At 45.5% G+C, this 25,254-nt stretch overlaps 1 protein-coding gene across 3 annotated transcripts in view; it reads left to right on the top strand.

Moving 5' to 3' along the window:
* Positions 1–25,254, top strand: part of KALRN (kalirin RhoGEF kinase) — a 640,054-nt gene that overhangs the window by 610,930 nt on the left and 3,870 nt on the right. For all 3 annotated transcript variants that reach the window (XM_065877078.1, XM_065877079.1, XM_065877085.1), the window contains 7 exons: positions 11,323–11,350; positions 11,870–12,041; positions 13,212–13,333; positions 14,017–14,148; positions 15,673–15,837; positions 17,606–17,684; positions 23,815–24,015. In XM_065877078.1, the coding sequence (XP_065733150.1) occupies positions 11,323–11,350; positions 11,870–12,041; positions 13,212–13,333; positions 14,017–14,148; positions 15,673–15,837; positions 17,606–17,684; positions 23,815–24,015 (899 nt within the window). The remainder of the gene's footprint in view (positions 1–11,322; positions 11,351–11,869; positions 12,042–13,211; positions 13,334–14,016; positions 14,149–15,672; positions 15,838–17,605; positions 17,685–23,814; positions 24,016–25,254) is intronic.

Here is a 25,254-nt window from a genome sequence, read left to right as displayed (position 1 = left end):
TAAGTCCTGCCCTGCTGACTGCCCACCCTTGACCTGACGCCAGCACGTTGATTCCAAGCCTAGCCATGTGTAGGCTCTTATCTCCTGCCTCTGCGTGAAGATCACTTCCAAAGCATTCTGACTCTCAGTTGGTGGGTTGAAGGGTTCCTTTAAGGAGCAGTCTCCTGGGGTCCTTGCTTACACACCAGCTGCTTGCTCCCCTCAGGGCCGGCATATGTCCCAACATACCGTTTTAGGGAAATATATAGGCACATCCTTGAAAGCTAATTAAGAGGAAAATAAAGCACCTTGAATCCTAGGAATCTGACTTACAAAGCTTTCCGAGAATACCCAGTTACATAAAGGGAGGCAATTCTGCTCTAATGTGTACATCCTTTTTCTTCCCCTGTAGAGACATGCTCGTGAATGTTCTCAAGTACAGACCCACCTCCCACTCCCAGCACCACAAGCCACACCACCAGCTACTGCAGGACTGGCTCTGGGTCTCTGCGGTCCCCTCGTGGCCACAACCCCCTTCCCTCCTGCTGATCCGTGGGCACACCTCAGAGGGGACCCTTCTAAACATGACACGGATCTGTGCACAGTTCAGCCTTCTTGTTTACCCTGCACTGATTACACTTTGGGGGTGGCAGTGGAGGGGGATATTCTATATGAGAGAAATGTCTCTGCATGGAAGAAGAGTCAAATCAGGCTGGAAATGAAACATTAGGCTTTCTTGGGAACGAGTGAATATTAATTCATTTTTTCCAGTAGAGCTTAGACCGCTGATTGCCTTTTATTGACAAGGTAGGCAGGCGTGATGGTGGGCTGGATGCCATATGCCCACCTACCAGCTTCTTCTCATCCTGCCCTGCCCAGGCTGGAGCCAGGGCTGGAGGCTCAAGGCTCAGAAGCCCCCCTCTTAGCTGACACCCATCTCTGAGAAGCATGGATTTCTTCTGAGCTGTACTGGATTTCTCCCAGGACCCTGGCTAGGAAGGTTTCCACATCCGTGCCACGTCTGAAACGTGGTCTGAAGACTGTCGATGCTTGGGTTTGGGCATCTACGCTCCAACCCCAGCACTGCCACTTGTCCGCAGCAGGCACAGGAGTAGGAAGGCCTGACCCAACCTCCCAGTCCTGGGCCTCGGTCTTCAGCCCAGCTTTTATGTCAAGTCCAATTAATTAAATGCATCTTAATTGTTTTGTTAATGCCCAATCCCACTTTTAGCAGAGGTGGTCAATCCGTCAGAGTAAGAGGTTGTCATGATTCCAAAAAGACGGCATCTCTGCCCCAGCCATTTGACGCAGGGCCAGCCCCCGCCACGGCACAGGCTGCGTGCGGTCATGATGCCAGACCCCAGGTATTTAGCTCCGGGTGGAGGTCGGGGTGCTTGCTGTGTAAGAACCGGCTTGGGATCCTGTGGGAGAGAAGGCACTTGGAAAGGTGAAGCTAATTTGGAAGGAAATTTCCAATTAAGGTAAGACTCATAGACTCTCAGAGTTGATGGAAACTCGGAAAACTTTAGTTAACCCTATCCCCTTCATTTATTTACTCTTTATGGTGGTAAAATATACACGACATAAAATTCACCATTTTTACCTTTTTTAAGTGGCATTAAATACTTTCACAGTGCCGTGCAGCCGTCACCATTATTCATTCCAGAGCTGTTTCATCGTCCCAAACTGAAACTCCCCTTTACTCTCCATCCCTCCAGCCCCTTCCAAGACCTTGAGAAGAGGAAACTGAGGCAGAGGAAGTTGTAACTTCCTGTTCAAAAGTGAGCGGGTGCCCTGAAGGCAGTTTCTGGTTTTCCCTGGCCCTCGTTCCCCCACCCAACACCATGCGGCTCCTCTCTTGGAGCCCCTCCCACCTCCAAGTCCAGGTAGGTTTTAATCTAAAACACAGATTCTGGCAGACTAGAAGACGTGCCTTCCAGGGCCAATTTTCCTCTGTGAATTTGTTATTTAACTTTCCAGCTCAACAAAGAGGAATATCTTTTCTGCCCATCCCAGCCCTCCAAGGCTGAAGTAGGACTTAGATGAAAGTCACACAAAGGCAGTATCCCATGGAAAGAACACTGGAACGGGGGCCAGAAAACCTGGACTGCAGTCTGGGCCCTGTCAGCTATGAGACCTCGGGCCAGTCAGCCTTTCTGAGCCTCGGGGTTCTCTGTGGGAGGTCGCACAGCTTCGAGGGCACGGGTGTTTATGTAAGGGACATGAGCCCTTTGAGCTTTGTGCAGATCTAAGGTGTGATATCCAAAGACTTTGCTCTCCTGAATGTCTGACTCTGACAACAGTGAGACCCCAACAGGAGAGAAAGTAGAAGATTCTGTGCTTTGCCCCTGAAACTTGCTTTGCAGGGGGTGTGGCGGGACTGGCCTGTGTACATTTCCTCCCGAGACCCAGCTGGAGTGTCCACTTCCGGCTCTGGGAAGGGCTTGAGCGGCCAGAGCTGACCTTTTCTTTCCCTCCCCAAATCCACAATTCCCCAGGCCCAGCTTCCACGTCTTCAAAGAGCTAGGCTGCTGCTCCCACCTCAGCTGCCTTGGCGCCTTGCCCCAGATTCGGAGCTTCAAAATAACTAACCTGGCCAGACAGATTGAAGGAAACTTTTACACCCCAAGTCGGGTGACTGACCTCCTGGCATCACCAGCGTTCCTACCGGTGCCTGTTTCTGCATTTTATAAAAAGAATTTTTTAACGAAAAGAACTCTTTGGAGAAAAAGTGAAGCATCACACACCTCTCGTTTTATTTTTACAAAATATTTTCTTTGTAATAGACCTGAAAGGCTGGGCCCGGAGACTTGACGCTGCTTTGCCTAGCTCTGTTCTAACTCCACATGCAGATTGATTTATATTCTGCCACTGGGAGAAGGGCACTAAGCAGACTGGAGCTGGCGTTTCTCCCTCCCGGGAGGTTAATTACAAGATCTTCTACAGCATTAGTCACGTCTATCATGCTTTCTGTTCCTTCCAACCGCCTGGTGAAGATGCGGTTTTCTTACCCTCCTAGAAGAAACAGGTTCAGAAAGGTCATGGTCATACAACCAGGAAAAAGGGCAGGTCTTGACTGTGGTGCTTTGAGATGCCAAACGTGGCAGGTGACAGGAAGTCTGCTCCCCAAGGGAGGCTCAGGTACTTTCCTTAAGGAGGGTCAGGTTCAGGCCCTCCTCTGTTGCATATTTGCTTGTTAGAGGAGAATTTCTTCCTAAACAACTTTTTTAATCCCTTGACAGCTGGGCTAATTATTTGGCCTCACCACACCCCTCTCCCAATGACTCAGGAGTCCAGACATAAAAGCCAAGAAAGAGGTCCAATTTCAAGGGCCGGAAACGTCTGGATTGGTTTCTCAGACCAGCCCAGTCACTCAGCACACCCTCACCCTCGTCTGCAGGCCTAGCCCATTTCACTGAGGTCATACGCCAATGAGATTACAAGGTGCCACTGACCCAGGAGAAGTCGCTCTCAGAGCCAGCTATCGGCGGGGCAGAGGTCACCACCTCCGTTGCCCACACCCTGCGCTGTCGAGGTCCACCTACTGGCTCACTCAACGTGTTTTCCTAATCGACTCAATGTAACAAAACCCAGTTGACACAAGGCATCACAGTGAGTACTATGGAGGGCCAAAGAATTATGTAAGATCTGGTCCCTCCCACTGCTTACTGCCGTCACATGAGGGAGGCAGCTCTGATTAGACGCCTGCATTATACAGCAGACTTCGAAACTTGCTCTGATGGAGGCATGGAGCCATTCATGTACTCGTTCAGTGAATATTTAGACACCCACTCGGGCCCTGGGCTAATAACGGTGGCTCCTGTTTATCAGCCTTTCCTATATATCTGGCTCCGTGCTGAGTCCTTTCCTCCCAACAGCACCCTGCCGTAGGTACTATTATCATTATTTTTGTTTTACAGGTGAGAGAGCACAGAGAGGTTAGTAACTTCCCCAAGGTTATGTATTCACCACCTGTCTCCCAGGATGCCTGTGAGTGTGGTCATTGGCTTCCCACGATGGCAGGGTATGGGTTGGAGGGACTGATAGGATGGAAACAGTCTTGGAAAAAGGTGAAGGGTCAGAAAAGGGCTTGAGCAAAGGCCCAGAGGTATGAGAGTGCCTGGCACATTTTGAGAAGAGACTACGGTCTGGGTAGCCGGGGTTTAGGTATGTGGGAAGAGTGGTGGGAGATAAAGCCTGGCAGGTGAGTTTGAAACCAGACTCTGAAGGCCTCAGAGGACTTGCTAGGAAGCCTGGACTTAGTCCAGTGGCCAGCGAGGAGCAGTGGAAGGTTGTCAGGCAGTCAGGGTGGTTCATTCTGGACTTCAGGAAGATCACTGGCCCCTGACTGAGAGCAGTGGGGACAGGCAGGCCTGTTGGAGGGCTGTTGCCATCGATCTAATGAAACGTGGTCAATACCTGATCCTGACGGGCAGGACAGGGGGAGGAACGAGCGCCTATGAAAGGCAAAGGAGGAGCAGTGGGGGAAGCAGAAATGACAGCGGCTGGGTGCAGCTGGGGATGTCAGGGAAGGAGCATCGGGCGTGGGAATTCCCACAAATCAACCTTCCACTCTCCCGTGGCCTCGGAACACACTGTAACCTCTTATGGGTCCACAGACTCTGGGAGGGTGTTTCACTCAATAAAAGAAGCTTAGGGGATAGGGGTATGGTCAAGGTCAAATCGTTGAGGGAGGAGACCTCAGAACGTTCATCTATAAAGACTTTGAATATTCAAAGTCAAGATCTTGGCTTCCAAGTTGCAAACGTGACTTATAGAAGGGGAGTGATAACACCGCCGCTTCACCATCCCACCCTGCAACCCCAGTCCCGTCCTGACAGACTCCTCTGTGGCTGACAGCCCCGGGAGACCAATGCATGCACGGCAGTAAACCCCCTTTCCGTTCCTTTCCCCTCTACTGTTTTGTGGGACAGGCGATAGATTTTTTTTTATTATTCTATTAAAGTCGTATTTTTATCCTTTTTTATTTTTGAGAACACAATAAATGTTCTTCAAGCAAAACACCGAGGAGAAATAGGAGAGGGGTGTGGACTAGACGTCCCTGTGAAACAATGTGCTCCACACATGGACATTCATAGCTCTACGCAGCAATTAGTGCTCATACGTTCTTCCCAGGAACACATGGAACTTTTTATGAAATTTGACCACGTACTACGGATAAAGCAAATCCCATCAAAAATCAAGGCATCAGTATTGTATAGACCAAATTCTCCAGCCACAATGCAATTAAGTTAGAAATCAGCAAGAAGATAATTTTTTTAAACCTCAAACATTTGTAAACTTGAAAACAATGCTATTACAATTGGGTCAAAGAAAAAAATGGTTGAAGAAAAATACTTAGAGCTAAATGATAATGAAAATACTTGGGAGGTACAGAACTAGTTTAAAGAGAGAATTCTATTGCTGTTCAGGATTGTGTTGCATTTATGTATTTTTTTTTTTTACTGCAATTTATTTTATGTCCTCTTAAGAGATGAGCAGAGGTAGGAATATTTTCTAAATTTTTAGAGAAATGTATTCTAAAAAATTAGAAAATCGTGTCTGGCTTGGCCAGATTGGAAACATGAAGAGTTAAACCTCCAAACCAGAAATCATACCTCAGTTTTTAGAAAGTGTTTTTCTGGTATCTGTTCATTTTATTGCCAAATCTCATCATCTAAAATCCCTCTCCTTCCTCCTCTGAACACAGATTCATATGAAACAAGCATAAGGAGAATAGAAAGAAGAGGCAGAAGACAGAAATGTTGTTTCATTCAAGGTAGCTCTGAGTTGAGTTCAGGACATTTGGTTTGAGTTTCGTTTGACCATTTTTATTCCCTCAGCGCTCTCGATATGTAGTTTTTGTTTCTGTTTTTTGTTTTTGTTTTTGTTTTTTTTTTGCTGTACGCGGGGCTCTCACTGCTGTGGCCTCTCCCGTTGCGGAGCACAGGCTCCAGACGCGCAGGCTCAGCGGCCATGGCTCACGGGCCCAGCCACTCCGCGGCATGTGGGATCTTCCCGGACCGGGGCACGATCCCGCGTCCCCTGCATCGGCAGGCGGACTCTCAACCACTGCGCCACCAGGGAAGCCCTCGATATGTAGTTTTGAACTGTGTTTTGTGACAGGTGATGAGGGATTTCGAAAAAAACAGGTATTTTTCTTCTGGAGTCAGTTGACACCTGCTTTTCTAGGCAGATGGGATTTCACCCTCACTCTCAGGTCTTGAAGTCAGAATCTTGGACACTGACTGGCAAAAAAAAATAGACTCCAGATTTCCTCAGAGCTCAGCGTGTTATTCATTGCTGTTTGATTTCGCCTGTGATTCTCTCCTGTTACCTCACTGCCCTGACGTTTTGAAGAAAAATCAAGAAGACGGATGGAATTCTCTCCGGAAGGAAGAAATTGGGTTGCTGATGGACCGCGTCGTGGTGGTTCTAGGAGTACGCACTACCGCCTGCCACCCTCTGCTGTTCAAATGAAACCAGGCTTCCCAGCAGTTCTTTCCCATCCGGCCTCCTTCTCCTCCTGCGTTTGGGTCTCCCAGAGAGACAGCGTGCATTTTGTGTAAATGTCTTCTTCCCTCCACGGCCACTTCCATTTTAGATCCCAGATCTCTCCTCCTGCCCAGCCACCACTTTACGTGGCCCCCAGACTGTTTCTAAGGAAGGCAAATGTTAGCATTTAGGAAATAGCTGCATCTTACGATTAACCCTTCGGGTCCCAGACTGACGCCTCAGGTCCCTGCCCACACCACCGGTGATCGTAAGACAAGGGGGTCAGGAGACCTAAATTCTAGTCTACTCATTGAGTGGCCGCAGTTAACTTGATTTAACAAATTTTACTTGATCTTTTGCTATGTGCAAGGTGCTATATTAAGCAACATAACAGTACGTAAAACAGGACATGAACAGGTTACTATCTTCGAAGGGTTCACGAGTCTGGGGGGGCGATTAACATGCAGGGAAGATGTGTGGAGAGATGGCAGCGCGTGATCAGAGCCATAGGGAGCAGCCTCTGGAAGAGCAGAGAGGAGAGGAAGGTCACTGTTGGCTAAATCTCAGACCCTGACTGACCAATGAGATTCCAGAACAAGTCAAGTTCCAGATTAATGGAAACTGGAAAACACTCCAAGTTCACAGCAAGGCATTTTCTCAAGTCTCCTCCCCCAACTTAGGACCCCACCGTTTCACATTTTCATTGCTTTAACAAATATCAACAGAGCACTTATGTGCTAGGTATTACGCTAGGCTCTGAGGCAATGACAATGAAATGAAACGTGGCCCTTGCCTGCATGGGCCTTGTAGTCCATAGGGAGACGCAGGCAAATACAAGATACTGTGTGAGAAGGTTGGCATGACTCTTCTCCAGTCCATACTCTGATTTGCTTCAAAACAGAAAGAGAAAAAACGAGGGAGGAATCTCCTATGGGCAGAATCCAGAGTCACAGTTAGAAAAACATTGGTATGGACTTTTTCCAGGCTCTTGGTCCTTGCTGGAGGAGATTGCAGAGGAGGACTGGGTAGAGATGAGATGTAGAGCAAGGATGGGGATTAAAGGTCAGCAGGCAGGCCTTTGACATCGATGACAAAGGCTCGCGATGCTTTTCCCCAGACCTTGCCTCTGCACTGAACGCTGAGGTGGGAAGAGCTCTGGGGGCCAGTCCCCCGTCACTGTCTCCGTAAGGCTGCACTTACTTCCCTGTCTCCTCTGGAAACGGGAATAGGTAACAGCTGCTCGGCACCTCTTCCCAGCGCTTTGGAGGGGCAAGTGAAGGAGTTTGTGAGTAGTTTATGCCAGCCATGCAAGGTTAAGCAAATCAGTGACGGTATTACCATTGTCAGCAACAACTAGGCCAGCCAAGAGGCAGCGGCATGAAGACGGGTGCCTTCCACAAGCCGCCTCCAGAGAGAAGCTGCAGTTAAGCCGTATCGCAGCCTTTCTCTCCAAAGTCCGCACTAAGCTCTACACGGAAGCTAGGGAGATTTTCTTTTTAAACGGTGCCTGTGTTTAACAATATACTTAACACGGTTGGGGTTGTGACAAGAAAGACGGATAAGGTAAGAAATTCTCTAAGCAGCCGTTTGGGATGTTTATAGAAGTACTGCCACAGTGCAGGTTTACAAAACCCCACTTAAATTTTTATAACGTACGAAACTGCCATTTGTCTCTTCCATTTGTCATCTTTCTCCTCCCTGTGTCTCCTGGCATGGACTCGATGTCCTGCTCCCTTGTGGATTCCCATCAAGATGGGACATACAGGCCATCGAACGAAGCTGGCAGCATTCCCAAATCTTTTTTACCCTGGAGTCCTTATGATTGAGTGGGCGTAGGACGAGAGAGAGGGCAGTGCCCCGTGTTTGCTGGAGGCTGGCTATCGCCATCAGCCAGGCTCCCTCCTGGACACTGTGAGCCATTTAATTCCATCTTTCCCACTAGACCATCGGCCTAGTGAGGGCAGGCCACCACCACCTAACCAAGGGTCAGCTCGGTAAATCTTCATGAAATAGATAGAGCCCTTCAGTCAAACAACTTTCCAGGTGGGCATTATTGTCCCCAATTTACAGGTAAAACCAAGGCCTCAGGTGCTTGGGGATGTTGTTCAAGGCAAGGGAGTATGTCGGCTTAGGGTCTGGATACTATGTACTCTGTCTGCTGGAGAGTTTACAGTCCCTCCTGCAACCCACACTCTTAAGACCCCCCTCTCTCAGAGGCCATTGATTTTATTGTTTTGGTTTTTTTAAATCATTTTCCAAAACGTTTGCATGCCATTGTGTTTGAAAATAGACTCTATTCAAATAGTATTATACCCAGGAGTAATTATGATATAGATCTCTTGGCCCTACTTCCAGATTCTGTGTATGAATCAGTCCTAAATTCATTGGAGAACTGAAATGTGGACATAGGTCAAATACTCATTCAACCAACATGTATTAAATGTCCATTATGTGGCAGACCGGGGGCTAGAGGCCTGAGGTACAAAGATGAATAACAAATGGTTCCTGTCTTTGAAGAACTTATGGTCTAATAGCTCTAAGTGAACCATTTTTTCCTTAAAAAAAAATATTACAGAAGTGATACATACTGACCGCAGAATATTTGGAAAGCCCAGGTAAGAAGAAAAAGAAAAAAGAAATCACCAATGTGCAGATGTTTTATAAATCCTGAGGTCAGGGCCTATGGCTTAGCATCTCTGTATCCACAAAATCTTACACCAGCCTCAAGAAGCAACGTTTTTTGAATGGGTGGGTGGACGGCCACCCTTCATCTCATCACCCCCAAGAAACCCACTATTAACGTTTAGGAAATATTCCTAGTTTCCTTTTCTTTGACTGTGAAATGACTGGTTCAGTGTCATTCTCCCACCTCACCAAAGTCAGGTGGACCAATTTATGGCCTCCTTAGCACCTCCTACAAGTGATGCTGGACTGCCCACCGTGTGTACCGGTAGTTTAGTTAATTTTTCAACTAGAGCAACTCTTTACACTTCTCTGCCTACCATGGCCCAGGGCCTCTTCACACAGAGGCGGTTTCTAAGGTGTGGGAAAAGCAGTCGCTTTTACCAAATGCCCCATGCATCCTCCACACCCACCCCCAGGAAAGACTCAGGGGCAGGAAGTTGGTTTATCTGAGATCAGTTCCCTTGGATGGAGGGGAACTTTCAGCAGCTTTCATCAACAGGCTGCATGTTGATTCACCTGAGGCAGCTTTTAAAACTGCTGGTCCCGACCCCACTTCACACCAATTAAAACAGAATTCCTAGGCATGAGGCCCAGGCACTGGGTTTTTTTGTGTGTTTTTAAAACCACCTGGGTCAAGGATTGAAAACCGTTGATTTGAAAGCAGGCCGGGCAGTGGTGTGAGTGGCCTTTGGAGACTAGTATAGGGCACCGTGATGGTCAGAATCTTGAGACACTCAGCCCCGGGACTTGGCGTTGCAAGAGTTTTCTGCAGCCTGCTTCGTGAAAAACCTGGGTGGTAGATGCAGGCAATCGGTTTGCAGAGGGGAACTCAGAGGAGGAAATATCTTTTTCCAAAGGGCTCGTATGGATGCCTGTGTCAGGTAAAACCACACAGAAGCCAGGCTCACCTATGACTTGGGTAAATTGGGGAGATAAGTGTGACTGCCCCAACAGACGATTTGCAAGACACATGAGCCTCCTAGCTTCATTATGAAGGAAAGAAGAATTTTGCAAGATAAACTGTTAGAGATAAGCCCCTGCAACAATAGGCCTCTTAGCAGAAGGGAGATGATTAGACTTAGATAATTTATTTAAATAGTCACTGAATACTTGTTATTTGTCAAGCATTGTGTGACATACAATATTTCATTTAATCTTCATGATAACGCTTTGTACTAGGTATTATTTATCACCATGTTACAGTGAAGGAAAGTGATGATAGTAAGTTTTTAAAAACGAAGATAAAATCACACTAAGCAAAAGAGGTAAGCCCCAGCCTCTCCTACTAGGAAGCCCAGATTTTGTTCACCCCACCCAGCTTTATGACCCAGACTGTAGGATTACAGGCAATACAAAAGATAGGAGAAAAACCAAGGCGACATCTTCTCAAGAAGGGGTAATGGCCAGTCGACTGGAAGGTCTTCCCTTCTGTAAGATCCATGGTGTCACAAAGCAGACGTTGTAGTGTGCAGAGGGCTCCAGCACGGCCTTTGCCAACCAGCCACGTGACCAGATAGGTCCCCGGGGCAGCCCAAGTCTCTGTTTCCTCAACCATGCAGCCAAAAGGGCTATGCAGTGCTTTGCAAGTTGCCCTGTGGAGGCCTGGGCTACAGGAGCAGTTCAGTGGGGCAGGATGGACGGCTGGGACTTCCCTCTTCCCCATTCAACCAGACAAGCTCTGCATTTAGCTGCTGGAAGGAAACCACTGGGCTGGTTAATGTCCATGACTCTTCCAGTTTAATAGATGTCAGTCGCTCTGTTTTTGAAGATTCCCGATGCTGGGAAGAATCAGTGCCATCACGATGCTTGAGTGCATATTGAGGTGGGGGAGAATGGGTTTTTATGCACAGGGCAGGGAGGAAAAGCAGGTGAGGTGACGGAGGATAACAAGGCCAGCTGTGGCCAGCCCAGCTCTGTAGTCACAGTAAACCTGCCTGGGGCCCGGGCTGCCCAGAGGGAATGTGAACAGTCAGAGCAGATGGGAAAGTAAACCAGGTGCCCTTGTTGTTACTGCAGTAGTGAAGCAGTCACAAGCCACAGGAGCTGGGCTCCACGCTTCTCGCCCCGAACTGTACTTTCCTTTTACTCACTAGGATAGAAGTCTCCCGTTCTCTTTTAGTAGTTTAGGATTTAAGCAATTTTCTGTTTCTTTGTGTTTTTCAGATCTTAAATCCAAATTTCATCCAAGAAGGTGAGTTAAAAAGTGACAGAATTGAGTACGTGGCAATTGGCTAAATAAATTACGGCAAATCCGGCACTGAGGTAGCACCTTTAAACAATGGTGATATAGTTCTCTACTTACGGACAAGGAAAATGTTTAGGATACACTGTTAGGGTGAAAAACACCACACCTTGTAATGTGTATAATGGGATCCACTTTTTGTAAGAAAATATGTGTTTATATAAAGTCTAAAATGATATATACCAGACTGTTCACAGTAACCCCTGTGTGATGTCACCATGGAGCTTTTTCTTCTCTTTTTTAATCTGTATTTCCTAATTTAATCTACAATAAACATTTATTATTTTTTTTAATTACTCTAAAAATACTTTTTCACGGGACACAGGTGACTCTACAGAGTTAAGCTGACGGTTATTTGAATCGTTACACAACATGGGTGGGGAATGAGAGGGTTGTGTTATAAAATAGCTGTTTTATTCTGTCTGTTCTGAACGATGCAAATTTATATCGATGTTGATTTGACCACAGTGGCACCAGAATTCCTCGTGCCCTTAGTGGATGTGACCTGCTTGCTTGGGGACACAGTGACACTGCAGTGCAAAGTATGTGGGCGGCCAAAGCCCACCATCACCTGGAAGGGTCCAGACCAGAACATCCTTGACACTGACAACAGCTCAGCTACATACACGGTCTCCTCCTGGTAAGCTAACGTCCCCACGTCAGCAACCCCAGCACCTCAGTGCAGTACCCGGAGGCTAAGTCCGGCGTGTAGCTCCTGTTCTGGTTACTTGGTCTCTCAAGAGAAGAGGTGCCCTGGAGCCTATTCTAGCCCAGAAACTTTGTGCCCCTCGGAGTCCTGTGAAACAGTGGTATACTTAATTCCTTCATTAACTAAAGCACAATTTTCTTACAAGAAACAAAAATGACTTACTCCAAAGTGTGCAATAGAAAACAGAAAATCCAGCCACAAGCATGCTTCTCACAAAGACTATTTAACAAGTTTGGTTGGCTGCCTCCCAATTATTCTGTTAATATTTACTGTGGCTAATTAAGAACTTTCTTGCACAGAGGAAAGCCGTAGCAAGCCCTAGATACTTAAGAAACATTTATGGAAGAAACAGCTAGGATCAAGACACTTCATCCTTTAACTTAATGTTTTTGCATGTGAAATGGGGTTCCCAGCAGAGACTCCCCGGCCAGGTCCTGAAATATCAGTGGACCCAGGGAGCTTAGCTTGAGAGTCAGTGCATGGCGAGGCTCACGAAGATCACCAGGTTTTGTGGCGACCAGTGAGGAGGGAGTAGGGCTGACTGTGACCTCTGCATTTAACCCTTTCAGAGCAGTTCTTCCCCGTGATGTCCTGGACCCCAGGCTGGGACTACTGGGAAAGTTATTTAGTAGAGGAATTTGCCTTTGCTTAAGTCACTTACTTATCTTGAGGGTCCCACATGTGGAATGTGAAATACTTGAACATTTCATTCTCTTTCCATTTTCTTGTACCACTTGTTATTGATTGTGGACTGAAAATGTTTCGGGACCAAGTTGCTAGGTGGCAATGACACTAGTAATATTGGGGACCAGTGTTTGCATAGGACTTTATATATTTCAAACCACGTTCTGATTCTTATCCCATTTTACTCCTCTACTAAGCCTCATTTACAACCAACTTGAGAGATGGGCATGGCAAGAATTTTCTTCCTCTGTATGGCATTGGGGAGATGGAGAGGCAAGGTTCTCAGCCAAGTGTATAAGAAGGTAACAGAACAGGGACTAGACCTTGGTCCTAAGGACTCAGCTCAGCACCCCATATACTTTTATAGTCACTTGTCTCATTACTGGAGTCTGAAGGGCATCCTTTTCATGTCCCTAGTGATTCCGGGGAAATCACCCTGAAAATCTGCAATCTGATGCCCCAAGACAGCGGTATTTATACCTGCATAGCAGCAAATGACCACGGCACCACATCAACGTCTGCTACCGTCAAAGTGCAAGGTACAGTCTCTTGGATAGTCAAACATTTTTTGTGCTTTCTTTTTAATATTCATTTTCTAATTCTGGTAAAATACACGTAACATAAAATTTACCGTCTTAACCAGCTTCAGGGGTACAGCTCAGTAGTGTCAAGTACGTTCACACTGTTGTGTAATCCATCTCTGGAACTCTTTGCATCTTGCAAAGCTGAAACTCTGCACCCGTTAAACAACAACTCCCCATTCCTCCCCACCCCCGGCTCCTGGAAGCCACCATTCTACTTTCTGTCTCTATGAATTTGTGTTAGTCAGACATTTTAACTGGACATTACAAGGGATCCCTGAGACCTGGGAAAGAAGAGGTACATTGTGAAAGTTCCAAAGCAAAGTTCCAGCAAATGGGAACAGAATGAATCTTTGATAAGGGCTGTCCGGGCCCTACTGTACACCTCCTAAAGCCTAGTTCTCTGACCGAGCTTTCTCTCCAGGGTGCAGCATTTAGTCCGAGGAAGAACTTCTGACAACAAGGTATATCTCCCAGCTCTCCCTCGGGCCTAGGGAAAGGTGTGCCACTCGGTGGAGAAGGTCGTAGGAAACATTTGAGACACAGGTTAGGTGTCAGCGTTCCCTAGGTGACTTTCAGCCTTGGTGTAAAATGCCAAGTTCTGCAGAAATAGCATTTGACCCTAATTTCTGTCCCTGTAGGTGTTCCAGCGGCCCCTAACCGCCCCATTGCCCAGGAGAGAAGCTGCACCTCTGTGATTCTCCGCTGGCTGCCCCCCTCCAGCACGGGAAACTGCACTATTTCTGGTTACACTGTGGAGTACAGAGAGGAAGGTGTGCCGTCTCCCCCTGCTCTTCTTGTTCTATCTTCTCTTTCTCTTAAGGAGGGCCTTCAGAGTCATAAAACTATTTGCCTCTAAGCCTTTCATCAGCTATTCCTTCCAACTATTGTCTTCCAACTCAGCACAAAGGCCTCAGTGCCGGGCTACAGCCACCTTTGATCTCAAACACCGAGCAGGGTTTTTTTGCCAGAATAATGACTCATGGCAGGTTGCAAAGCACCTTCACGTGCACTTCTCTGCTTAACCAGCCCGATCACTCAGACAGGGACCATCGGGCCCATTTTACAGATGATGAGGCTAAAGCTTAAAGAAAGTTAAGAAACACAAGGCTGGGGTTCATAAGAGGCAGAGCTGGCACGAGAACCCAGGTCTCTAGTTTGCTAATCTGTGATCTTTCTCCCAGAGAAGTAACTAGGGTGGCAAAAGCAGAGGTCTACCCCACCTCCGCCCGCCAACTTTACCCCCAGACAAACTTCAGAGACCACTATAAATATATATATATGATGACTTTTCAAATTGTTCAGTTTTTAAATTTGTTACATTTACGTGCCAAGAGTGCATACATTTCCTTAGCAGTTAGAAACAACTATTATCCAGAAGAATTAGTTGAAATGAGAAGCTGCCAGGTAGCTCTAATTGTTAAAACAAAACACCTCTCTGAACCGTGTGACGAGTCACACACCTGAATTGAAAGCAGCTGCTTGCACCTGGAACCAGAATCCTCTGTTTTACTCTCTGTTACTCTTCTTATTTTAACCCTTCTTTCTTCTCTTAAACAGGCCCTCTGCAGTTATAAAGCTGTTTATGTTTGCCTCTTTCTTTAGCTGTTCACTGTGTCTCTCAACGCAGCACAAAGGTATCGATCGATGCTGAGCTGAGAGAAGTATCTCTCCAAGCCTGTATTTCCCTTAGCATTATTCAGGTCATAGTTTATAAGATGAACTAAGTTCTCTTGGGAAAGTTATTTAATCATTCTGAGCCTTGGTTTCTTTATCTGTAAAGTGAGATTAATCCTCCCAACCTCATAGGATTTCTGAGGATTTAAGTGAGAAGGTTAAATGAGAGAATTACGGGAAGACTCCTTCTGCAGTATTTTACATGTACCTAATGCTCCATACATGTTCATTTCCTTTCTGTTTCAATTTCCAAATGCATATTTTCTCTCACTTTGTTATTAATTCACAATATACTTTTCTGGCCTTATTAAAAATGTGCCATGTGTGCTTCTGTAAATTCTGCATGCTCTATGTCTTTTCACTCTCCCATGTGCCCATTTGAAAATGAACAGACTCTACAGGCCAGCTGCTTGCACCGCTCTCATGACGTGTTCAGTCTTTTAGGAGATTGAACCCAAACCTGCCACAGTTAGCCCACAGGCTCTCAAGGCCCGAGGCAGTGACCACAACTGTCCCTTGAATGGAATGTGTCACTTTTCCTTTCTTTGTTTGCTGAAGGTCTTTGAAACAATGTGCCTCTGGCCTTTCCTCTTTCCTTCTCCTCGGAAACTGTGCCCTAGGTTCCCAGGCCTGGCAGCAGTCGGTAGCGTCGACCTTGGACACTTACCTTGTCATTGAGGACCTCAGTCCTGGGAGTCCTTATCAGTTCAGAGTCAGTGCCAGTAACCCCTGGGGGATCAGCCTTCCCAGCGAGCCCTCAGAGTTCGTGCGACTTCCAGAATACGGTGAGTCCCAGCCATGCCCAGTACCCCAGGCGATACAGACAAGACACCTGGCCGACTGTCACATACTCACTGGCACTGGCTGCCCACTGGCAGTGTCAATAGGCCACTGAGCTAGAGGTGACGTGGATTTGCTTGTCGGCTTCTGCCAAGTAGCATTTCAGAGGCCTCACAAAGGGTGTTTCCGTAAAGTACAGGGCTCAAGTTAGAGCTGCCACCCATGTCTATCCTGGGCCTGCCAGGTTCCCGGGCACCTGTGTGCGTCTCCAGGGACCAAGAGGGGCAGACAGGGGCCGTGAGTCACATGGATGCTACCAACCCTCTTCTGAGACAGGAACACCGAGCCACCTCTTCCCTGGGAACCCCTGCCGGCCTAAGTGTACCTCAGCCCCACTCACCAATTTAAAACGGGGAGAGGAAAGCAACCTGCCTGAAGGATTTGAGTCAAAATGAGGATTCAATAGTTTCTCCACCCCCAACCCTCCCAGAATGTCTTGTTTCAACATGGATATGTTTTTACGTAGATGTGTTGAATAACTAAGATACGCATTTAACTAGCTGCACATGAGTATTTTACAAACGTTGTTCTTATTTTGCCCCCCTATTCATTAGCTCATCAAGCCACCTTGGTCCCTGGGACATTTTGTAAGAGGAAACTTGTTAACCTAAAGAAATCTCCAAATAGCAAGGTTTGGGGCAGTGCAGGGCAGTGGACTGTGTATGTTGGGGCAGGGAGAGGTCACTGTAGTTAAAAGACAGTGAACCTGTGTCTTGGGGTTAAGGGCATCCTGGAGTCTCAAGAGGAGCTGTGGACCCTCTAGGGCCCCGGGCTGCAGCCCCGCTCCCGTGGTTAGCTCCGGAAATGCTCCCCAGGCCTCTCCCCACTGCCAGCCCGGTTCAGCTCTGCTCCCAGGGGCCTGTGACTCACTGGGAAACCTTGGCCCCAGTTCTCTATTTCCTGAGAACTCAATATGGGTAAGCCATGTCCAGGCTCAGCCCAGCTGTGCTCTGGGCAGCCTGAGGTGACCGGGGTCAAAAGAGACGTGCTGCAGGCTTGACTACTCTTCTCCCAGGCCACTGCCTAAATCCCGCCCAGGGATGACCGCTGCTTTTTGTGAGCCTTGCTCCCCAGCAGTCAACACAGATAGATATTGGTGTGCGTGCTTGTGTGTGTGTGTGTGTGTGTGTGTGTGTGTTTGTAAATCATTGCCAGGGAATTAATGCATCATACAAGGTAATACCACCGAAGATTTGGGGTTAGGCTAAATCACTCAATACACCAGATAAGCTCATTCATGCTGAGAACAAAGGAGTGAGAAAGCAGTTTTTAGAATGTTTGGAGCACCTTCGTTTCCTTTTCCCCTTGGCCATATAACTCTTCCCCTTTCCTCTCTGCTGCAACCTCCCTGCAGCCCTGATTCTCACTGGCTTTTCTAGGCCTTTCAAAGTGTTTTTCTTTCTCCCTTTTAATTTTTTCTAGCAGATTTCTATTTGACAACATCCGGAAGTTACATTTCTGATGGTCCGGAGTTTTCCCTTCGTTTATGGAGATGGTACAGGGAGTCTGACTCTGTCATGTCAGTTTCCCCTTGGATAATATTTTTTTAAGATAACATTTCAGAGAATTGTGGCATTTTCCCACTGAGTTAGATTCCATATTTAGTCATGAGAATTGCTTTGGGGGTGATGCTGGGGCTTTTCTGTTAACCTGTTCATTATTCTTAATATGGCTTTTTCTCAATGTTACAAATGGATTCTTTCTCTTCCAAAGACGCTGCGGCTGATGGTACCACCATTTCTTGGAAGGAAAATTTTGATTCAGCTTATACGGAGCTGAATGAAATTGGAAGGTAATAACCCAGTTTTCTGTTCCTTTATTCATGAACACTTAAAAACATCACATGATAATAACGACTTCTTGTTTCGTGTTTCTTTCACTAAGTGCATTTTCTCTATACTAAGAAAAAACTAGAGTATATATGTGTATTTTCTATGGTTCTTTTTTTTTTTTTTTTTTTTAATTTATTTATTTATTTTTGGCAGTGTTGGGTCGTCGTTTCCGTGCGAGGGCTTTCTCTAGTTGCGGCGAGCGGGGTCCACTCTTCATCGCGGTGCGCGGTGCGCGGTGCGCGGGCCTTTCACTGTCTCGGCCTCTCTTGTTGCGGAGCACAGGCTCCAGACGCGCAGGCTCAGTAGTTGTGGCTCACGGGCCCAGTCGCTCCGCGGCATGTGGGATCTTCCCAGACCAGGGCCCGAACCCGCGCTCCCCGCATTGGCAGGCAGGTTCTCAACCACGAGCGCCACCAGGGAAGCCCCTATGGTTCTTTTTCTAACTGCTTACATTAAAGTTCTCAGCCTTTCTACTTTTCTAATATAAGAATTTAAGGCTCAGTCATTTCTTCAAAGTACAATTTTAGCTAAATCCTGAGTTCTGATATGTGGCATTTTCATTATTCAGTTCTAGGTATTTTTCCTTCAACTATGATTCTTTTCTTTGACCCAACTGTAGAACTGTTTTAAAATTTCCAAATGTATGAGATTTTAAAAAATTGTCTTCTTACTACTGATTTCTAATTTAATTGCTTTGTGGTTGGAGAATTTGGTCTACATGGTACTGATTCCTTGATTTTTGTTGGGACTTGCTTTGTGAGTACTATATGGTCAATTTTCATAAGAAGTTCCATGTGTTCTTCAGAAGACTACATAAGCACTAATTGTTGGATACAGGTCTCTCTGTCTCTCTTTTGGTTAGAAAAATGTGTCCTCAAAAATGAAAAAGGATAGAAATGTGACTTTTAACAGAATAGTGAAAAATAATGTATCACCTGTCTCACAAAATCGTTGATGGGAAGGTTTTACATGCCTGTGAGGTATTGGTCTCCAGGAGGTCTAGGTGAGAGAATGTGGGTAGATCTTACAAGTCACCCACCCTCCTGTGATGTGTAAATAAAAGAGCACTCCCTAGCAACGGGCCATTAGCATCCTCTCCATCTCTGATTGATGGCTCTCAATGAACGGTAAAATTTCCTACATGGTTGTGACAGAGGTTGTGGAGAGAGCAAAAATGTTCATTATTCCCATTTCTTAGGCAGGAGTAACAATGTAATTCACTGCCTTTTGTTACAGCTCCTTTCATCAAAAACCAGCTTTAGCTCTACTTTCCTATCTTCTTTGTGTAGCCAAACAGAAAAGATAAAGCCAGTGGAAATTTACATGGTGATGATGACGATGATGATGAAGCTTTTTGAGTAATATAGTATTCTGGATACCATGCAGATAGTATACAAAAGTTATTTAAGCTAATCCTTACAAGACCATGAGGTAGTGTTTGAGTAGATTTCCAGTAAAGGAAACTCAGGTTCAGGAGGTCAAGTAACTTTCTCAAAATCCCACAACTAGTACGTGTAGAACCAGGATTCAAACCCTGGGCTACCTGCCTTTAAGCCTGTGCTTGTTTTACTAATATATGTTGTTTCTCATCATAGCAGTTTTTGTCAAAAATAAGTTCTAGTAGTTGAAATCTAGTTTTCTCCATGATATTAAAGTTTGTGAAGCTACATATGACCCCAATAATAAGCAAATCAAATCCCCATCTGGTTCTAAATGAAATTGGTTCCACCACCTGGATGTACCGGTTAATTCCTCCCCAAGGCCTGTATTTGCTGTTGATAGCCATAGGCTAAGGCATGTTTTACATAGAAGAGATGGACGTTTTGATATTTCTTAAGGGGAAATCAATTTTCTGATCTGTTCCAAGCAATTGATTTTTTTTTTAATTTCATCTCCAATAACCTGAAGCTTTCCCTCTCTCCCAAGTATCGTCTTCGTCTTTTTAGAAGATCCTTTAAAATGCTATATATTAACAGAATGGAAATAAAACATATAGATACTTACATAAGATACATAAAAGATATCTGTGCCAGGGCCATGTAAGTGAGTCAGCTTTCTCCATCACACCTAAACCTAAAATTCTAGATCTATATGACTATCTTGTTAAAAATAGGTCTCCAGTAATAAGTATTACAAAAAACAAAAAAGAAATAGCTTCACTCCTATAGCCCATCCATAGAAGCAAAGAGCACCTGAGCATGGCATACTTAACCAGAAATAAACTATATAGGCACCATTGCAGCTTAAAGAAGCCAAAGACTTATCCCTTGGGAATGCTACCTGGTTACCTGTACAGGATCCAAAAAGGTGGCGGTACCAGGCCTCCAGGTAAGGATGGCAGGTTGAATACAGGCATCCATTTTCATTCCCTCCTGAGACTTCACTGAATCTACAGTAAAGGATTTTTTTTACGCAGGCACGTAAAGATGAGGACACTGGAAGAAGAGATAGCAAGTATTAGAAGCAGAAAAAGAGGTGAAAGTGACCAATGACTGAGAGACCTGAGAAACTCAGTCCAAGTCAGTTATGGGGTCAAGTGAGAGCCAGTGTAAGTTTTGCAGCAGAATTCCCAGAAGGCTCAGGTGTTGGAAGCATCCAGTACCTCTGGAAATATGTGTAAAGAAGATGCTAAAATTGGAAGGTTGTCTGAACCTTGTGTGAGAAGAAGTTGTGGCTCCAGACCTCCTCCCCAGCTTCAGGTGGCTGTGTGATTGTCCTTCCCAATCAAGGAAAAGACTGGAGATTTATCCCCTGGAAAGGGTGAAACAGAGTGCCTCTGTTCTCAGGGACACCAGCCCAACTGAGGGCAATGGAGCCATACTCCAAACAGGGCCACTGTGAGAATATATAAATGCTAGATTCTGAGGACCCCTGCTGTCCTACCCACCAGGCCTCCAGAGGTGGACAGCCAGGGCCTCACCTTCCAGGCAGAAAGTAGGAGGGTCTTTCTCTGGAGAATCTGACCAGCTCAAGAGGAAAGACTTAACGATACTGACTCTGGAGTTTCCCCTGACAAAACAGTCCATTCAGATCACCCTACAGTGAAGGTCGAGTTGACAGGCTCCACCCACACACGCAGAGCTTCCAAACAGCTTTTTAGTCCCCAGCTTTTAAAATGAGCCAACTTCTGATGCTGGCCAAGATGGAGTAAGCCCATTGTAGCCTTTCTCTCCCACTGGCTACAACTAGAATCCGTGGATGAAATACAGATAGCAGCTATCTGAGCATTCTGAAAAGTAAGTAACAGAGAGATTGGGGAGGGAAGTTAACACCTGAAAAAAGACAAGGACAGTGGCAGTGAGTTTTCTGAGTTATTATGTTCTGAGGGATTTTTTTGTGTTTTTTGTTTTTTCTCCTGATCTCTTAGCTTTAACCCAAGGGTGGGCTAAGTCAGTGAACTGTGCAGCAGGCACAGAGAGCAAAATCTCCAAGAGAAATCCATCTTTATGGCCAGAAGACAGGAAGAGAGCAGGGAGATTCCTATTTTTTCCCCTTTCTTCTTTCTCTCTCTCTCTTTTTTTTTTTTTTGCGGTACGCAGACCTCTCACTGTTGCGGCCTCTCCTGTTGTGGAACACAGGCTCCGGACGTGCAGGCTCAGCGGCCATAGCTCATGGGCGTAGCTGCTCCGCGGCATGTGGGATCTTCCCGGACCGGGGCACGAACCTGTGTCCCCTGCATCGGCAGGCGGACTCTCAACCACTGCGCCACCGGGGAAGCCCCTCTCTTACTCTTTTACCCACAAGGGCATTCATGTGGAAGTGTATGAGGATGCCAGAGGCTAAAACTCGACAGAATCCCATATTTCTGGCCAGCGGAACTACAGAAAGTGTCCATTTGAGCTAAAGAATATGGGAGAAATCTCAGTGAGGAGAGAGCTAAATATTTTTATAAGAATCATATGCAAAGGATTAGGAATAATAATGCTTTGAACATTAACAGTTAACATCATCAATCACACTAGAAGTTAGAAGGCAATAGAATAATTCCTTCAAAATTTTTTTCAACCTAGAATTATACCCAGAGAAACTAACAATCAAATATCAATGTAGAATAAGCATGTTTTAGATATGCAAATCTCAAACAACTTATTTCCCATGCACTCTTTTTCAGAAAAGATTGAAGAATGCATTTTACCACAAAAAGGAAGAACAGTCATAGTTTACTAGAGGTTTAACTGTGACCAACACTGACATAGTTGTAATAATGGAAACACTGATTATTGATTACAATATAATTCTCTTGGGGGGACAGGGGATGGGAAAAGTGGTTATGTGATGGGAACAAAGAAAGGAAAGAGACTAAAATCTCATCTTCTATAGTGGGATGTCAACAGATAATAACTAAAACTGAAAAATCAAGAAATAGCCATACAAAACATACTATATTTAGAGTCATAGAAGTAAATACCTAAATAATCAGCAAAATACACTGAAGTGATATATTAAACTACCTCTAGAGGAAGAAAAATGGGGACGGGTGGAGGAAGAGGCACTATCGTTTTTAATAAGAAACTTTGTTAAAGCTAATTGACTTTTCAAACCATGGGGATGCATCAGTTTGATGCACACAAAATATATTTTAAAAATTAAGGTAGCAGTACCTTGACATAACCACTAATTCAGGAGATCTCTCCTCAGCAATCAGTTGTTTTCCTGTATCCAAAGTCCTCTGGAAGGAGGTGACCTATAATAAACAAACAAGAGAGGGCGCTGTTAAAACGCAGAATGGTAGTTTATCGATGGATGATGTAAAACAGAGCTGCCAGTTTGACCAAATACTTGTTCACTATGCCAAGAATGATGTCTTACATGTAATAGGCATTTGATTAATATTTGTCTAATACTTGCTTTATTAATTAGGGCTTTCTCTTCTTTGGGGAAAATCTATAGTAAAAAAAGAAATTATTATTATCAGGAAGTTGCTTGGTGAACACAGAGCCAGGTCAAGGCGTCTGTTGGACAATCTTAGTAGCGGCCATGTGTCTGATGCTTTCGTTTCCGCTAGAGGAGTGGACTGCCCTTTGGACTGCTCATTCCTCTGCTCTTGGGTCAGGGCACCTCATGAACAGGCTTTGGGTGATGCTGCCTTATCACCTCTTTGACCCTCCCTCTCTCTGCTTCCATTGCTGACCAGTTTCTCCATCTATCTCACTCTCTTACTACCTTCCATAGGCCTGCAGGGGAGTCTGGGAACCATTCTGTCTATTTCAGCTATAGTTAATTTTGTTAGATACAAAAATGGCATGGTGGTTATATATTTTCAAATGTCCTTGTCAACTAGAGATGCAAACCAAGTATTTATGCAAGAAATAACATGCACTTGGGCTTCCCTGGTGGCGCAGTGGTTGAGAGTCCACCTGCCGATGCAGGGGACACGGGTTCGTGCCCCGGTCCGGGAAGAACCCACATGCCGCGGAGTGGCTGGGCCCGTGAGCCATGGCCGCTGAGCCTGCGCGTCCAGAGCCTGTGCTCCGCAACGGGAGAGGCCACAACAGTGAGAGGCCCGCATACTGCAAAAAAAAAAAAAAATACTCCAGAAAAAAAAGGGCAGGAGGTGGGAAAAGAATAGATGAAAGGTTGGCAAAACGTTGATAATTGTTGAAGCTGGCTGCTGGGTACACAGAAGATCTGTTCTACTATTCTCTCTACTTTTGTGTATATTGGAAATTTTCGGTAACAGAAGGATCATAAATATAAAATAAAATGAAAAAATTGCCTCTTCAGAAAATGATTTGAAATTACCATAAAGCAGAATTCCTCCTTCTTTAACATTGTCACTGTAATATTTTATAGAAATATATTCTGTTCGGAAAAGAAAACTGAACCTGTGGTTGATGTTCAAAATGACAGAAAAATATATTGACTAAAAATATTATTTAGTTTTTTGCATCTCAAAGAACCCTAAAATGCTAAGAAAGGAAAGATGGCTTTTCTGAATGATAACATTATAATTAAAAGTACAGAAAAGTAGATTCCTAATAAAATGTTACTGTCTAATCACTTCAGATAAAACTTCTCATATCCTTCAATAAAATGATACCTAGTTATTGAGGAATCTTGGCAAAACACTTTCTTCCTTTTGTTTTCCAGAGGCCGGTTCTCCATAGTAAAGAAGTGCATTCACAAAGCTACTCGCAAAGATGTCGCTGTGAAATTTGTTAGCAAAAAAATGAAGAAAAAAGAGCAGGCTGCCCACGAGGCTGCCCTACTTCAGCACCTGCAGCATCCCCAATACATCACTCTCCATGACACCTATGAGTCCCCCACTTCCTACATCCTGATTTTGGAACTGTAAGTACAGGCGTCATCTCTCGAAGGTGGTCCCCAGCTATTTGGGTAATTTCTTGCCCACAATTAATGGAAATGGCAGTTACATTTCATACAATGTCTTCTAGTTTACAGAGTGTTGTATGTAACATGCACTCTCCCCTCCACTGTATAAAAATGTTATTCCCATTTTATAGATCAGGAAGTCAAGGATAAGGAAGATCATTAAAAGTAGCTCCTTAGGGCTTCCCTGGTGGCGCAGTGGTTGAGAGTCCACCTGCCGATGCAGGGGACACGGGTTTGTGCCCCGGTCCGGGAAGATCCCACATGCCATGGAGCGGCTGGGCCCGTGAGCCATGGCCGCTGAGCCTGCGCATCCGGAGCCTGTGCTCTGCAATGGGAGAGGCCACAACAGTGAGAGGCCCATGTACGGCAAAAAAAAAAGTAGCTCCTTAAAACTATGAAATGGAGAAGCTGGGACTTGAACCCACATCTCTCTCACTCCAGTTTTCATCTTCTTTCTCTTATGGACTTTTGGGCTGGGCAGGAGTTTAGGAAAAGCTTATGGACAATGGGCTTATTGACAGGGGTGGAGTTGAAATAAAGAGAGGGGTTTGTGCATCTATCCACTGCCATAGCATCCCCAATCTACCACCCAAGAAATTCCTTTAAGGGTAGAATCTTACCCTCAAAACCTTCCACTCATTCCAGATTTTCTAGGGACTCAGGCAGCCATATACTTGGGGCTACGTACTGGGCCCCAGAATAGACCAATAAGGTCACATCCTTCCCACTTCTTCCCCAGGCTAAGAACAGAGATCGTGCTCTGTGGTTTAGGGAGATCTTACAGAGGCCAAAGAGAACGATCTTTTCAGAAGTATGGAGCCCTCGTAGAAATGTTGTCTGATTGGTGCTCATGAGGCCCTGCGCCTGGAGAGGAGATAGACATTTACACCGAAGACCAGTGCTGTGTCTGGCTCCACATGAACCTACGTTCCGTGGAGAAGCACCTCCTTTTACACCTTTCAACTGTCATTTTAGTCTTGCTCTTGTGTGCTTGTTAGTCTAGGTGTGTGTGGGGGGGAGGGAGGGGTTTGAAGCAGTAACTTTCTGTAAATTTATTTATGATGAAAAACAGAAAGCCAAAATACAAACATCTTAGGCTACATTTTTTAACTGGTTGAAAAGAAACAAGAGGAGACAAAACCATCACTGTTAGTAATTGTAATCCTTTTGTGATACTTAACTTTCTATAGCTGTGTA

The sequence above is a fragment of the Phocoena phocoena genome, chromosome 4 (genome assembly GCF_963924675.1).
Source record: "Phocoena phocoena chromosome 4, mPhoPho1.1, whole genome shotgun sequence".
NCBI classification, from domain to species: domain Eukaryota; kingdom Metazoa; phylum Chordata; class Mammalia; order Artiodactyla; family Phocoenidae; genus Phocoena; species Phocoena phocoena.
Note: the sequence above shows the minus strand (reverse complement) of the source record. Positions and strands in the feature narration are given on the sequence as shown.